General features: G+C 53.0%; 1 protein-coding gene across 2 annotated transcripts; it reads left to right on the forward strand.

The window, feature by feature from the left end:
- Positions 1-2,344: 2,344 nt before the first annotated feature.
- Positions 2,345-10,444, forward strand: Cbx6 (chromobox 6). Of its 2 annotated transcripts, none has more exons than XM_008851240.2 (5): positions 2,345-2,527; positions 2,697-2,740; positions 2,882-2,947; positions 3,075-3,141; positions 7,589-10,444. In XM_008851240.2, exons 1-5 carry the CDS (start codon positions 2,459-2,461, stop codon positions 8,525-8,527), a joined length of 1,185 nt encoding a protein of 394 aa, XP_008849462.1. In that variant the 5' UTR covers positions 2,345-2,458; the 3' UTR covers positions 8,528-10,444. The 2 variants fall into 2 exon arrangements, with proteins under 2 accessions (XP_008849462.1, XP_008849461.1); XM_008851239.2 differs by having other exon boundaries at positions 2,347-2,527; positions 7,535-10,444.
- The last annotated feature ends 6,100 nt before the right edge of the window (positions 10,445-16,544 follow it).

Below are 16,544 nucleotides of genomic sequence, written 5' to 3' on the forward strand. Positions count from 1 at the left end.
CATACACACACATTCATACACACTAATAAATATTCAATGTCCTCTCCTCTAAGGAGTCCTTCCAACTTCTCCTCCTCCAGGCCATCTCTACACTCTCAGGACACTCTACACAGACCTTTGATGGTAGGCTGTAGAATGCCCCCCTCATATACCGCATTCCCAGACCCGTGAATATGGCACCTTATATTCCACACATCATATGCTATAGAAAAAAGGACAGTGCAGTTATGATTAGATTAAGGCTGTTGACATGGGGAAATTATACCAGTGGGTCCAATATAACCACAGGGTCCTTTTGAAGAAGTAAGAGATCAGTTAGTGGTGGTGAAGTGATGATAGGATCAGGGACTTGACTGGCAAGGCCATACACTGAGAAGTGAGTGGCACCAGCTTCTAAAAGCCAGATGAGGCCAAAACTGGTTCTCCCAAGTTTCCTCAGCCTTGACTCAGCCCAGGGACTCTGATGTGGGGATTTTGACCTACAGAATGGTGATATAATTTGTGTGTGTCATGTTAAATCACTAAATTTGGAGCTGTTTGTTAGGGTAGCAACGTGAGACTAATCCACCCTTTTTTTCAGGAACTAGTGACATTATGTGATAGCTGCTTTTCTTATCCAACTGGCCCAGGGCACCTTTGTTTCCTAAAGGTTGCACAAGGGCTCATGAAGGCTGCTGAATGAATGGACACATGGATTAGTGGTCATCTGCTTCATCCTGTGGCCTCCTCAGCTTGCACACTTGCGCAGACATCCACATGCTCAACCCACTTGCTTATCAACACCACCACCTCTGGAGAGCAGCTCTCTTAGGTGAAATTCAGCTCGGGTTTGTGTGCAGCTAAGAGCAAGGAACATAAAGTTTTTTTTTGTTTTTTTTTTAAAGCAGGGGTGGTTTCAGTCAATGTAATCTCTGCATACAGATGTAAGGATTCAGGGGTGAATAGCTGAGATTTCGATGTGGTAGATTTGAAGCTTCAAGAAACGGTGCTGCAGCAGAGACCTGTACAAACCTTTTCTAATAAACAAGTCGTGGAAGAGACAATCCTGACCCTTAAAAATCCCCATCCCCCACCCCTTCCCAGCCACACATATTACTGTCCAATCAGTATCACCAAGGGAGAAAGCAATTCCAGAGCAGTGTAAATAATAAGGCCCTGCTTCCTTAAAAAATGTAAATATATAGGATATGTACACCTGCACTGAGTGTGTGTGTGTGTGTGTGTGTGTGTGTGTATGCATATTCATGCAGGCATGAGTTTAGGCAGTGAATTGGGGCAGAGGAACCTGAAGTTGGTGACAATAGTTTTATGAAGATTACAGTTGTTTTTTGCTTCCTCATCTGTTTTTTAAAAATGTTTTTGCTTTGCAAAGAACAAGATCATTGGCCTAATGGAAAATAAGGTTTAAATAATTTCAAAACACAAAAAATGGAAGATTTCATGTAGCGTGCCTATGTGTTGTGTCTTTGGGGGACCGTTTCAAATTGTGCTGCCCCTCCCCAGATGGGAAGCAGGGTCTGGTCTCCCCAAGAGCAATGGCAGAACTATCACTGAGCTGCGGGCTGCAGGGCACTACGTGGCCTGAGGCCTGGGAATCAGAAAACATAGATCTGACCACGAGGGCGGGTTCTGCTTAGTGACCCAAGGATGACCCATTTTAGACTCAATTCGGGGTGTGGGGCCGTCCTCGCCTGCAGCCTCTAGCTCATCTCTGTATTGACACAGGGCTCTAGCCCAGGTCTTCATGCAGGTGCTGCTCAAGGCCACGGTCGCAGACGTGGATCACCTCCGCCACTTTTCCTGCGGTGGTGTTTTTTGTTTTAACTCATCTGAACTGGTTACAAAACCACACTCCCACGAATACATAAATAATGGATAAGAGTGGGGGTGATGCTTTAAAGAAATCCCTGCAAGGTCTGGCAAAGCTACAGCGAATGCATTTCTGCTGTATCATATTTAACTGTTTGCAAACGTCTATGCACGACGGCTGACTCGGGGTGGGGGGGTAGTCATCGCACCTCTCTGTGTGTGTGCGGCCTGGAAAGGCTTGCATGGGGTGGTCACAAGGAGGGGAAAAGGTGGCAGCGATCCGGAGCCTGTAGAATGAAGGGGGACAATGTAAGACTGCATTGCTCCTCACCCTGTTTGGCAGAAACCAAGCATCCATGGTCTCCCGCCAGGGCTGCAGGAGGAGAGGAGAGGCGCCTTTAAGAGCCAGAGCGCGCCCCCGCCCCGCGAGTGCTCACTTTCCCTAGCAACAGCCCGGGGGGAGGGGGAGGTCCTGGCAACGGGTGCGCAGGCCGGGAGGGTCACGTGACGGCCCGCAGCTGGAACGCGAGCGCGCGCCCCGCCGCGCGCCAGCCCGCCCGGGGCCTGAGTGCTGTGGCGCGTGCGCGAGCGGTGCAGCACCGGCCGCGGGAGCAGGGAGTATTATGGGTTGTGGGTGCCGCTGAGCAAGATGGAGCTGTCTGCAGTGGGCGAGCGGGTCTTCGCAGCCGAATCCATCATCAAACGGCGGATCCGCAAGGTGAGCCCTCGCCCCGGGCCGGCCTGGGCTCCCTGAAGCCGGGTCGGAGGTCGCGGACCCCCGGGACGCAGAGGTCCCACTAGCTGGGCGCCCTCGGCCACCCGCGCCCCCTCCTCGCGTCCCCGCATCCTCCCCACCCCCACTCCCTATTTTTTCCTCTGTTTTCCAGGGGCGCATCGAGTACCTGGTGAAATGGAAGGGGTGGGCGATCAAGTGAGTGTCGCGGGGTCGGGGTGTGGGCACTGGGGAGGCGGCGGGCACCGGGGCCTTGGGGTGGGGGGTGCGTGTTTGCGCCCTCGCGGTGTGCCTGTGCCCCTCGGGTTTCATTTATTTTCTGCATGCGTGACTCGGCAGGTACAGCACTTGGGAGCCCGAGGAGAACATCCTGGACTCGCGGCTCATCGCGGCCTTCGAACAGAAGTGAGTTGGGGAAGCTGGCCGAGACGCGGAGGGGTGCCGCACAGGGAAGCGGGAGAGGCGGAGAGGGCCGGGGAATGGGGCCCGGGAAAGGACTCTTTTTTTAATCTTTGGCGTTTCTTGACTGCAGGGAGAGAGAACGTGAGCTGTATGGGCCCAAGAAGAGGGGACCCAAACCCAAAACTTTTCTCCTGAAGGTAACCTGGCCCAGCCCCAGCAGCCCCCTCTGGGGGCCCCCAGCCAGGGCGCAGCACCGAGCCTGCAAGGGAGGGACAGATCAGCGGCTGCCCAGGCGGGCGGGCTTTTCCAGAGGGGCCCCAGCTGGGCAGGGGGTGGTTGTGAGCCTCTGACAAGCCCCTGGCAGCTGGCCGCAGCCAGCCCCAGCTAGGGGGGCCTTTGAGTGGGGTAATGGGCAAGGATGAAACTAGGCACTGGGGGGATGCGGGGAGGTCTACCGAGCACCAGGAAGCGGGTGAATGAGGCAAGGTTGGGGGACATCCATGGGAAGGGATGGCCAGAGGCTCTTTGCCCGTGATTGTCCTCACCTCCTGGTCTTGAGCACACTGGGCTGTCTGTACTGGGGACTTAGAGCCTTGGGTCTAGTGACCTTATGGGCAAGTCACCTGCCTCTTTGCCACCCCCCCCCCCAGCTGCCACCCTTCTGAGACTAATTTCCCCTCCTCACTTGGGAGCCCAATTTGAATATGACCTTAAATCACTTCAAATCGAGTTTAATCACTCACTCAGGACAACCAACTTTTGGGTCCCGAGACTCTGTTTACCTCCAATCCTGATATTTCTGGAGATTGGAAATGAAGATGGGGTGGGGCATGATGAAACATAGCCTGTTTGTATTGGCAAGGGAGGGAAGAACTTCAGAGGAGGCCATCTTGGAGAGTTGGTGGGTATTTATTTTATTGGGTGAGGAAGAACAATCTGGGAAGGGGAAAACAAATGACCTGAGTTGTTCATGAGAGGCAAGGCTGCAGGTGGGCCTTATGGAGACACCTTATTCTCCTTAAAGGGCTAAGGATGTCTGGGTTTGGCGTCTTCCTATCAAATTTGGCGCCAGAAGGCCAGGGAGGACTCTGGAGAAGAGATTGTACGATGCAGAATATCAGAATCTCCCGTTTGTCCAAAAAAAGCTCTAAGCTTAATGGTGGCAGGGCGAACCTGTCCCTCCACCCCGCCCCCCCCCCCAGCTGAAGGACTGGGATTAAGGGTTTGCTGTGGATTTACAGCAGAAGTGGGGAAAAATATTGGCTTCCAGAATACCGTATTTTTGTAACCCCAGCCCCCCGCCCGCGGGTCATCTTAGGGGATTCACGGGGCAAACCTTAACCCTGATGCTGGCGGGTAGGAAGGGGTGGGCGGAGCAGCTGGAAGACTGGTGGCCTCCCCGCGCAGCTGGAGCGCCCTCTAGCGGCGAAAGGAGTAATAAGCTTGAGCATGATTCCCAGAATCCGTTTTTCTTAAGTTCTAGTTTCTGAGCTGCCTGTGGGCACCTGAGTCCTCCGCATGAGTTATTTCCTTTAATTTTCTCAACAACCCCATGGAATTGGGGGGCACTATCCCCATTTCACAGATTAGCTCCATCCTTTTTTTCTCCATCTGGGGGAGGGTTGCATGTCAGGGTGAAGATGGACACACACAGGAAATAAGGCTGTAGAGGTGGTAGGGCAGGGAATGGAGCTGCACCTTAATCCAGAGCTCAGGAAACTGCAGGGCAATGAGGGATATTTGTGAGAGGCTCTAGAGATGGCTTGGGCTGGACCTGTTGCTCTGACTCACTAAGTGGCAATGTAGCAAACTACGCTTGGCACTTTCTGCTGGGATCTACTCTAAGCAGTATGGGATCCTTTGAAGTTGCAGCTCTATCCCCACTTAACACCCAGGTAAAGAGAACAGAAAAGCCAATAATTTGCCCACCATCACAGAGAGCCAGCAGTAGAATCTAGATGTTGCCTCTAGTACACATCAGACCCTGGAGCCACTTGTCACCCTGCCAAATGCAGGAAATGTGTTGCCTGTGGTGAATTTTTAAATCACCAGGCAAACCCAAGTCACTGAAGAATTCTCAACCTGGATAGAAGTACATCTCTTATAGGATAATACATAGACGTTATAAAGTAGAGGGTGTTCTTATAGGAAGTTTTGAAATCACATTTTTAGGACATTGCTGGTTGCTCAGAAGCCTGGCACCATAGGTGAATGTAGCTAGCTATGAGTGCTGGCTACCTCCAGCCCTGTCAACAGGTGCTCTGTAAGTTTGATCACCGGAGAACATTGTGATAGGTCATTAGGATGGCACAGGTAAGGAGAGGGAAGGTCTATCATTTGAATAATCTCTACTCCAGGGACCATCTTTCACCACTGGATCCCTGTAAGACCTAGTGAAGAAGCCAGGGAGCTGAGGCAAGATGCAGAGAGTGAATGGCAGAGTTTCTGAGGAGAGTGGGGATCGCCTAAGCCTCCCTGGGGATGGCCTTGCTTGCCAAGCCAAAGAAAGCGGGGACTTTTCCCTGTCTTAGACTGAGAAAGGTGAGGGGCCCAGTCCAGGTTGGAGAGAGCTTACCCTAGGTGCTAGCAGGACCTGCCTGTGTGCTGCCACCTAGTGGCCATTGAGAGTGTTGACAAGCAGCCTTTGGAGGGCCCAGCCTGGGTGCAAAGAACCAAGGTGTAAGGTGTGCTTGTGAGGACCACAAAGAAGACAATGCACAGGGAGCAGGAGACCCCTGACGGGGGTGGCAGTGTAGTCTTATCAGGGGGTATATAGGCTGTCTTTTTGTACTGTATAAACATTTAGTCTGTTGGGGCTGGAGGTAGAGAGCCCCCCAAACACAGATCCCTACCTAGGGATCCAGACAGACTGTCCCTCTATCCATACCATCTCACAGCTATATTGAGGCAGTCACAGCTTAACCAGGTGTCCTCTCCTACCCTGGCCCCAGCCATAGCTGTGAGCCCCCAACCACTGTGTATCCTCTTACAGCACCAGGGCATGGCCTTCAGCACTTTCTGTCCCCAGCCCTTGTCACACTCTAGCCTCTGGAACTACTGGGCCTGGGCTGCAGTCTGCCCCTCTAGGCTGCTGTTCTCCCTGAACTGTGTCCTGATGCCTGTATCCTCCAAGAAATAAAACAGCACCTCTTGGAGGGGCTGTGGTTCAGAGTAGGCCTGGGTAGCAGCATTGACTCCTTGACTTCCATGGGTTGGCCATGGGGGACAGCTTCTATGGCCTTGGGAGCCCCTGTCTATTCTCCATTCTGAGTCATCAGGCAAGGGGTAGGGTGGGCTGGAACCTGGGCTATCAGGGCTCTGCTGGGGCTGGGGCTGAGGCTGGGGCTTCCATGAGGTAGCTGTTGAGCTGCTTCAGAGCTTTCAGTGCTCTCACCTGCTGCAGACCATTGACACATAGAGAAGGTGGATTGGTAGGTCCCACCTGTAGGCCTGTTCCCACCCAAATCCTAGTTGAATTCTAGCCCTGGGTGGAGGCTTTGGAGGTCACTGGCATGAATTTACTCTGAGCTAAGATGGGACAGACAAGCGAAGGGCAAGTGCAGGGGCTGGGGTGGAAAGGAGAGGTCCAGGGGGACCAGGACCTTTCTAGAGGTGATGGTCACCTGAGGAGGCAGGGTGGATGGAGCTGGAAATGGGTCATGTCAGAGGCAAGAGAATATGGGACATTGGGGAGAGTGCAAATAAGGTAGGTGGGGCTGGGAGGTTGGGAGCAGGGAAGAGCCACTCCTCCATGTTACCAAGAATTAGTCTTTGGAAGAGTTCCAGGCTTGGCTGCCATCCTTCACTGAGTAGGGGCTCAGTCAAGGCTGCCCTCCTAGTGCAGGTCCCCTGTTATTGGTGCTAAATCAGAGCAAGGGTGGCCTGGGAGCTGCAGGAACCTCTCCCGCATACCTCACTACCACCCCTCATAGTGGTAGTAAGATAACCAAGCCTTAAGAATTGGTCCTGACTCCTGCCTCAGATGTTTCACCAACCCCCTGGACATTCTCTCTCTGTCTCTCATCCTTTCATGTAGCCCAGGCTAGCCTTAAACATACTATATAGGGGCTGGAGAGATGGCTCAGCTATTAAGAGCAAGCACTGTCTGCTCTTGGAGAGGACCCAGATTCCATTCCCAGGACCTACGTGGTGGCTAACAGCCGTCCTTAACTCCAGTTTCAGGGGATCTGGTTCACTTTTCTGACCACAGGCATTTTATGCAGGCGGTGAACTTACATATATGCAGACTAAACACTCATACACATAAGATATAAATAAACCCAAGCCATACTATGTAGCTGAGGATATAACCTTGAACCTCTTGGCTTCACCTTCTGAGTGCTGGGATTACAGGTATACATCACCACACCAGGTTTATGTAGATTTGGGATAGAACCTAGGACTTCCTTCATGCTAGGCAAGCACCTGACCATCCCTAATCCCTTCCCTTTCTAAGACGGGGTCATAAGTTACTGGTTCTCTTGGGTGCTCTCCTGATCATGTGCTAATGGAGCTTAGGGCTGGCTGGCACAGGGGTGTCCAGGGGCCGCAGGAAGCCCTGAGGTCCCAGCCACACCCCTCTGCCCGCAGGCCCGGGCCCAGGCAGAGGCCCTCCGCATCAGTGATGTGCATTTCTCTGTCAAGCCGAGCGCCAGCGCTTCCTCGCCCAAACTGCACTCAAGTGCCGCGGTGCATCGGCTCAAGAAAGACATCCGCCGCTGCCACCGTATGTCCCGCCGCCCCCTGCCGCGACCAGACCCGCAAGGGGGCAGCCCTGGCCTGCGTCCGCCCATCTCCCCCTTCTCTGAGACGGTGCGCATCATCAATCGCAAGGTGAAGCCCCGGGAGCCCAAGCGGAACCGCATCATCCTGAACCTGAAGGTGATTGACAAGGGCCCAGGTGGAGGCAGCGCTGCGCCGGGCACCGGGGCGCTCGCCCGCCCCAAAGTCCCTTCTCGGAACCGCGTTATCGGCAAGAGCAAGAAGTTCAGCGAGAGCATCCTGCGCACCCAGATCCGCCACATGAAGTTCGGAGCCTTCGCGCTGTACAAGCCCCCGCCCGCTCCTTTGTCGGCCCCTCCTGCTGGCAAGGCAGACGTGGCCCCCCAGGGGCCCGGGCTGCACCTGGCGGCCTCCACCGCGGGCCCCTATGATGTGCGCAGCTCCAGCTCCTCTGGCTGCCCCTCACCCACACCGCAGTCCTCAGACCCGGAAGATGCGCCGCCCAAGCTGCTCCCCGAGACCCTGAGCCCATCTGCCCCCAACTGGCGTGAGCCAGAGGTGCTCGACCTCTCCATTCCTCCCGAGGCGGCCGCCACCGGCAAGCGGGCACCTCCTGATGCCACTGCTGATGCGGGCCAGGTGTTGCACACGGCCCTGGAGCCTACTGGCGCCTCCTCCGAGTCGGAGGCTGGGGACTGGCGCCCTGAGATGTCACCATGCTCCAATGTCGTCGTCACTGATGTCACCAGCAACCTCCTGACCGTGACCATCAAGGAATTCTGCAATCCTGAGGATTTCGAGAAGGTGGCCGCTGGGGTGGCAGGTGCTGCGGGAGGTGGTGGCAGTGGGGCGAGCAAATGAGGGACTCCCCCTGCAAGGAGGGGGGCTTTGGGGGGCCTCCTTCCAGAAGTCTCACTTGTGCTCCCACCCCTTTCCCGCCCTCAGACCTGTCTGCCTGTGCTTTGCTTGTTTCAGACGGCTCAGTGTTGACCCAGGGATGGGGCTGGGCAGTCCTGGATTCAGTTAGGGCCCTGGTGGGGCACAGGAACGAAGAAGTGCGCCCTGTTGTTCTTGGCACCACCCCTGCCTGTGCAGGAGGGACCCACTGGGTAGTTTCTGGGGAGCCCCAGAACCTGGGGTTTACCTGTCCTGTCTACATCCCACCTTGCCTCTCCTAGCTTGCTTCTTGCTCAGTGTGCAGTGTCTGATCTCTCGGTGCTATCGCAGCAGCAGCTTTGGGGACCCCTAGGAGACCCCACCTAGAGTGGACACAGTCTCTTGGTGCCACCTGGGATTGGGTGATGATGACGGATGAGCCCAAAATGGGCCCTCCCCACCTCGAGGGTGGCAGCAGCTGGGCCAGAGGTCCCCTTCCCTGCTTATCTACTACTGGACCAGGCCCAGGCAGATCCCCTTGTACCCTACACACTGGGTCTCTTTCCAAAATCCCCTTTGAAGGTGAAGGGGCTGGCAGACATGGCACCTTGCCCCAGCTTCTGGGCATCTACAAGCCCTTTCAGTTCTCTACCAAAGGTGCTATAAGAACCTGCCGTGGAAACTTCTGGTTGTGCATTTGTGCATCTGCCCCTTGGCTGCTTGTGTCCCTTGGCGTGTTCTTATGTGGATCCATGTGTGTGCTGGGTGTAGGGCCTCAGGCTTTCCTGCAACACCCTTTACCATTCCTCAGAACAGGGTCCCTGTGGGCCTGGCCTCCCCTTGCCTTAGGCAGGCCCCACACAGTCAAGTCTGTGTGGTTTGCTGTGGAAGCCACTGGCCTCTTCTTCCTAGCCCAGGTTGCTGGGGGCATGGAGCCCACAGGCAACCTTCTTGGGGTGGTCAGCCTGATAGTCAGGTTTTGGCTGCAGATGTGGCATGGTAGAGATGGGGAAACCAGCTCCAGTCTCTTGTCTGTCAAGGAAAGAGTAGGCCTAGGGATCTCCCAGGGGTCTGCGGTTTCTCCCACTCCTCATTTGCTTCTAACTGCTGAGGCTTCCTAAGAGCTTAGCCTGTCTGAAGCAGAGGGAGGCCTTGGACAGCTTCTGTTGCCCTCTGCTGCCACAGAACCAAGGCATTCATGCCAGTGGCAGAGACCAAAGCCCCAGGCCAGAAGGGAGAGACACAGCAGGGCTCATGTTCAGGAGAGGAAGGATGCCTGTCTCCACACAGCACTAGGGGCCCCACTGACCTGCCCTTGGCCACTGCCTGGGAGTCACTTGGGCGTTGAGTGGCCTGTTCCTGTGTGTGGCTTAAGCTAGCTTCTGGTGAGAGTGGTTCTTGGTACCTCCCTCAGAAGTGTGGTGAAAGACAAGCTAAACAGGAACCTACCAGATCAGAGAGCAAGCACTTTGGTCCTTAGGGGAAGGTGCTCTTTCTCCAGATCGCCCTACCAGGGACTACTGAACAGCCTCAGCCCTCTTTGCCCCAGGGTATAAAACGGGTCCGCACAGGGTTTGAGGGGCCACAGTCCTGGTCCCACTTTGCCCTTTGTGTTGGCTCTGATACCGTCCAAGTGCCAATTGGCTTTTCCCCCAAATAAGGGCTGGTATTTCTCCTCTGCCCCCAGAGGTGATTTCCCCCTCCCCCCTCCCCAGGTGAGCCACCACCTGGGAGCCAGTTACAGGTGTTTCCAGAGACCATAGAAATGTGTTTTCCTGAGAGTCTGTGTCATTTGTGACTTTTTTGTAAAGAAGTTGTGTTTTCAGAGGTGATTTTATGACAGGAAAGTGAAAGAATTAGTTTTGCAAAAAAAAAAAAAAAAAATTTAAAAAGGAAAAAAAAGAAAAAAAAAAAAAGAAGAAAAATAGAAAAAAATACTGTGGGGATCCTAAGAGGGGGGAGAGAAAGATATTTAAAGAGAACATAGTAATGCAGCAATTGCACAGGTGAGGCGGCAATGTTAGGGGGAAGTGGAGGCTACGCTGGCTGGGGGTCCCCTGGGAGAGAGGGTGCCACAGATGTGGCCTGGGCACCTGCTACCCTCCTTCTTTGGCCCCAGACTTAAAAAGGAAAAAAAAGAAAAAAAAAACAAGAAAGAAAAATAGAAAAAAATACTGTGGGGATCCTAAGAGTGTGGAGAGAAAGATATTTAAAGAGAACATAGTAATGCAGCAATTGCACAGGTGAGGCGGCAATGTTAGGGGGAAGTGGAGGCTACGCTGGCTGGGGGTCCCCTGGGAGAGAGGGTGCCACAGATGTGGCCTGGCCACCTGCTACCCTCCTTCTTTGGCCCCAGACAGGGTAAATCCTTCCTACTGACCTAGACCCAGACTTCCACTCCAGTCTTTGTTCAAAGGGAAATAAAATAGCGAGTCCCAAGGGAGCTAACTGGAAGCTCAGCGGGTCAGGCAAGGGACTAAGGGACTAAGCTTTGGCGATAGTGGGGCTCTGCAGGGACCACGGCTCACTATTGGTGATTTTTCCCAGGAAGGCTGGTGATGGGGTAGCTTGGCCTCTTGTACATGTGTATTTCTTTGTAAGCTTGTTGGGTCACGTGGTTTCTAGCAGCAGCCCCACCCCCACCCCCGAAGACTTAGACACCCTTAAATTTCCCTGGTGGGAGAAGGGATGGAGGATTCAGAAAGGACTGATAGGGGTACTGTTGCTGCCCCTCAGTGCATGCCTCTGTCCTCATGCACAAGGCTTCTAGGCACAGGGACACAGGAAGGCGTGAGATTGCCAGTGAGCAGAAGGGTCTTCCCTTTCCTGGGCAGTCCATAGTGGGGACCCTGAGGCCCCTGACCTCCCCCCTCCACACACAGCCCCATATGCTCAGCCTCCTACAGGCCCCTCCTCCACCCTTGCTGCTTTTCATTTGCCTAATTACCAAGCAGAAGTTGCAGTCTGGTTTGCTTTATTTTTGTATGTGAAATGACCCCCTTTGTTTGATATTGGGTGGGCACTGGTCATGTCCCTTAAGTGCACCCCTCTCCACCCACTTGTCAGGAGACCAGCAAGGACCAGCGTCTCGGGTTTCAGATGGAAGGTTGGGACCTGTTCCTGTCTCGTTTTTTCGCTCTGACCTCAGTCTACCCCTCTATGGAAGGGCTGGACTGGGTAGCAAGGCCTCAGCACAGAGCACTCTGGGGCCTCCAGACCCCCATAGCCCCTTCAGGGGCAAAATGAACCTCCTTCCTCTGGTCTGGGAAGAGGTGATGATCACTCCCTGGCCTCAGTGGGACAGGGTAGAGTGGGAGGCAGGCATAGCCCTAGTTTAAAAGAGGCTGAGTGGTTTTACTGGGGTGATATGGTAGATTGAGAGCCCAGGCTGTCCTGGCCTTTGGGGGGACATGTGGGGACCTTGGGGCTGATTCCTGACCTGGCAGCCTTGGCTGATTGCATAGGCTGGAGAGTAAGCCCCAGGAGAAACTGGGTCAGTCAAGGAGTCTGGGCTTAGACCAGGCTTTCTGACCTCTTGGGACCTGAGAGGAACACACACACACCCATTTGCTCACTTTTCTGTTTTTCTGTTTTGTTGTTTTTGTTTTTGCACTTCACTGAATGGTGGAGCCCGTCCTGGTCAGATCCACCCTCGGGTTCCCATGCACTAGCCCAAGGTGGCCTCTTTGGGGGTTGTATGGTTCAAGGAATCACTTTTTAAAAGGTAAGAGGAAGTTGAAGTTTTTTTGTTTTGTTTTTTAAATTTTGTGTCTGCTTCCCTTCGGGATTCAGAAAGCCTCGAATGGGATTCCCAGGCTCCCCTCTTGCTGAGTCACCAAGCAGCAAGAGTAGGCACCTAGTTAGGTAGAGGCTGAGGACCCCACTTCCCAGCCTACAGGTCCCTCCATCCTTAAAGGAGTCAGGACTCCACTCTGTTGAGCGCCAACTGTATGCAGAGCATCAGCTAGGCGGTGGGAACTGACGATCTAAAGGGGCCATGTGGAAGGAGTCAAGTGTTGGGCATACCTGTGCCAAGGGCGTTGCAGACATCTTTTTTTGTTGGTTTTAACTTAAAACACAAAGGCCTAAAGAAATATGTATCTTATAATTTTTTTAATTTTTAAAAAGCTCGTTTAATGAATTGTGCACGAATGGATTCTATATATATATAAAATATACGTATATAGCTCTATATTTGGGGAGGGGCACTGTCTCTTTTTTCTCACATTTTAAAAATGAAGTGTCGTTGCCTTTGTGGTTCAACCATCCAGCTCCCAGCTGGCTAAACTTTGCCTCCAGTGGTTAAAGGTGGGACTGTAGTAAGGACAACAGGACATGGACGAGGGGTTGGGACCCTCCAGTCCACCCTGCTCCTCTTGGGGAGGACTTCCAGTGGGAAAGATAGCTTCTTTTGGATGTGGGTTCAGTCCTGCTGTTCCGGGTTTGGTGGATTCTGGGCCGGGAAGGGTGGGCTTGTGCTGATGACTCTTCTCATGCGTTCTGTTCTGCTGCTCTTCAGATTGTATCAATGCCAGGAAAGGGGAGTGAAGCCTCTTTCACCCCCAAATAAATTGTCACATTCCGAAGTTAATCCCAGCCTCTCAGCTGGGGTGTGTCTGCCTCTTTTCTTCCAATTCCTACTGTGTTTTTTTCTTTCTTTGAATCTGTCTCAGCCTGTAGCCCAGGCTGGCCTCAGACTCAGCAATCCTCTTGCCTCCAGCTCCTGAGCTGGGATTATAGCTGTATAGCTGTGAGGCACCATGCCAGGCTCTCCACCATGGTCTTCAGAAAGCATCAGATCCAGGCCACTCTAGGTCAGCAGGATGGATGAACAGATAAAGGTACTTACAGTACCAACTCAGTGACCTGGGTTCAATCCCCAGAACCCATGTAAAAGTGAAAGGCGAGAACTGACTCCATAAGTTGTCCTCTGACCTTTACACTCACAACCTGGGACTCATATCCAGATGCATACATCATATACACAGAATTACAATTTTAAATTCTGGGGACTGGCTCAGTGGTTAAGAGTGCATCCTGCTCTAGAGGATTATAGTTCCATTCCTAACATCCATCGGGAGGCTCACAACTGCCTGCAGCTCCAGCACCAGGGATCCAATGCTTCAGGCTTCCAAAGGCATTTGCACATACCCACACATGGATATACACATACACACATAATTTTAAAATCTTCAAAAAATTAGCCAGGCATGGTGGTGCATGCCTTTAATCCCAACACTCAGGAGGCAGAGGCAGGTGGATCTCTGTGAGTTCAAGGCCAGCCTGGTCTACACAGTGAATTCCAGGCTAGCTGGGGGCTACTGGGAGACCCTGTCTCAAAAAGACCAAACTAAAAACATCTTTAAAAAATTAAAATAAGAAAGCATCAGACCCACACTTCTGAAATCTGTGAGGAGAGAGAAGCCCTGTCCCTCTCAGCACCAAGCCAACTCAACCATGCAAACCCTCCTACCCCCGCACCAAAGTGAGCATCAGGTCTGCAGGGTACCTTGGCCAGGAACAGAGGTCTGGCTGCTCTTGGAAGCTTGGATCTTGACTGGTATGTGGGTACATGGCCAGAGTGGAGGGCTGAGGGCTAGCACTTACAGAGAGGAAGGGGTCCATGGGGCTGTCACCCTAGAGCCCAGGAGCACACAGGCCAGTGGGGACACAGCTGCCCTTGCTGCTGGTTCCCACAGTTTGGCACCATGTGGTCAGACAGTGGGGATCTCTCACATTTGTTCTGGCTGCTATGAGCCAGCCCTGAGGACATTTTGGCACTGTCCTCGGCAAGCTGCAACCCACCTGTAGTCTCCATCCAGTACATTCCATGGACACCTGCTGGCAAATGTCACTCCGTTCTCCTCTACCCCGTTCCAGTATCATGATATCTCCATATCCAGTCTCTCACATGCCTCCCTACCATGCACCCTCAGTGTTCCTGAACCCGTCCCCTTTAGCAGCGCCTTGTCTCTGGTCTGCCAATCTACATTCTTGCCTGCGTCCCAACAAGGGTCTGGAGACCTCTCTTCAAACTGCCAGGGACTTATCCCAAGCCCTCAGCCTTCAAGGCATGCCCTCTCCACCTCCTGTCATCCTACCCTAACATATGCCCTTGGAGACTGCTCCCACTGCCCAAGTGACCCCCTTCCACCTGACTTCCAGGCCCTCTCCTGGATGCTTCTGGCATTAACCTGTAGTCTCTTCCATCCCCCCTCCATCAGAACAGGTGGTCTTCTCCCTTCTGCTGGCAGCTCAAATCACCCACCTGGTACATTGTTGGAACATCCTTCATCTCTGTCACCAACCCCTGTCCTTAACTAACAGGACAGTAAGGTTCTGGAACAGCTGAGAGACCTGGGCTTCCCATGTATCCATCTCTCTTGGCACTGCCACTGGCCCTGGCATGAAGTTAGACAGGCCGACAGAAGGGGGTTCCTGCCCAAGACTGGCCATGGATAGGAGAGCTATAGAAGCAGGGTGAGTGAGCAGGAGGAGAGGGCCTCACAGGTGCTCCGGCAGGTACATTGTGAAGCAGTTCAATCAGAGCCCGTGCCATTCCTCCACGGCACCTGCTCTGTCAGTGACACCTAACCACCTCATCTTGAGCACCTACCTTGCTCTTCAGCTCCCAGAAAGCCCTCACTCTGGTGAAGTTTTGTTTTGTCTTATTTTTTGAAGACTAGGTCTCCTGGTCCTCCTGCCTTTACCTCCCAAGTGCTGGAATCACAGGCATGTGCCACCATGCCTAGCTGCAATTATTTTGTAAATCTCATGAGTTGCCTTAGCCTGAAACCCTTACCAAAACCAGGCCTGTGAGTTATGAGCAGATGTCATGGGCCGGTGAAAGGACCAATTAATTCATTTGCCCAAAGTCACCCACCTGTGGGCGACAGCCCTAGCCCATCTGTTTGTACCAAGTCCCATGTGGCATGGATTGAGGCCATAGAGGTTGCCTTTCCAAGGCAGGTGCATAGTCACTATTGTCCTTTATCACAAGTCCTGCCACTACTAAGCAGCTATGGCTGTATATTGGCTGGGGGTTAAGGAGTGTGACCCAAGCATTTCTTGGGGAGCCAAAGCTTCATGGTGGGACCCAGCTTCATGGACTAAGAGCAATACTGCTTGAGAGCTTGATGTCCATCTTCCATGCAGTAGGTGGGCAGTGCCCAGCTGGTGGTCCCTATACCCTGTTCCCCTAGTTCATGGCTTCATCCCAGGAGTCAGTGATAGGGTGAAACTCAGGCTTGGGGCAAGAAGAAGAGTAAAAGTTGGTGTGAGAGAATTGCCATTTTTTTCTTGGTTGACTTTTTTTTTTTTTTAAGAGACAGGGTCTCTCTGTTGTCCCATCTGGCCTGGAACTTACTATGTAGACCAGGCTGGCCTTGATCTCACAGAGATCAGCCTGCCTCTGCCACCCGAGTGCTGGGATCAAAGACTTGTGCTACCACACTGGGTGAGAATGACCATTTTTGCAGACCTACTTTGTTGTTTTAAAAGGCTGAAATTTTAATGGTTTTTCAGTCCTCGTTGAGGTGTGTGTATAGAGGGTGGTCAGAAAGGCTGTATTAAAATGTTGAGGCTTCTTCCTGGGCCAGATAAGGAGCCTATGAGCCAATTCTGTGCCCTCTTTGGTCCAGCTGCCAGCTTCTGAGAGGACACACTTTAAAAGGCCTGGTAGCCTGCAGAGGCAGAGAACAAGGACACCTGCACCATGGTGGTATGTCACAAAGGAAGTGGCAGGGCAGGGGCTGAGGCCTGACCTCCAGACTTCTGTATCTGTAAGGGAAGCCATGAAGCCAGAAGAATCCTGGGGAGGGAGACAAAGGTCACTCCAGTGTAGATTTGAGATGACTTCTGTGAGGGAGGATGAGGCTTGGACACCTCCTGAGGCAATGTGGACAACAGGAAGTGGCCAGAGTCAGGAATTTGGGGATATTTGGAATTTGATGCTCTGTGCTTTTAGAGTTTTCTAGAGGGGACCTCTAAAAACAGGTGGGTG

This window comes from Nannospalax galili, unplaced genomic scaffold, assembly GCF_000622305.1.
Source record: "Nannospalax galili isolate Female #2095 unplaced genomic scaffold, S.galili_v1.0 scaffold445, whole genome shotgun sequence".
Classification (NCBI taxonomy): Eukaryota; Metazoa; Chordata; class Mammalia; order Rodentia; family Spalacidae; genus Nannospalax; species Nannospalax galili.

Excerpts from the sequence above, each read along its gene's own strand:
- Cbx6 (XM_008851239.2), top strand. The coding sequence starts at position 2,459 with ATGGAGCTGTCTGCAGTGGGCGAGCGGGTCTTCGCAGCCGAATCCATC. Across the intron at positions 2,528-2,696 it reads TCAAACGGCGGATCCGCAAG|GGGCGCATCGAGTACCTGGT; the intron begins GTGAGCCCTCGC and ends TCTGTTTTCCAG. Across the intron at positions 2,741-2,881 it reads TGGAAGGGGTGGGCGATCAA|GTACAGCACTTGGGAGCCCG; the intron begins GTGAGTGTCGCG and ends GTGACTCGGCAG.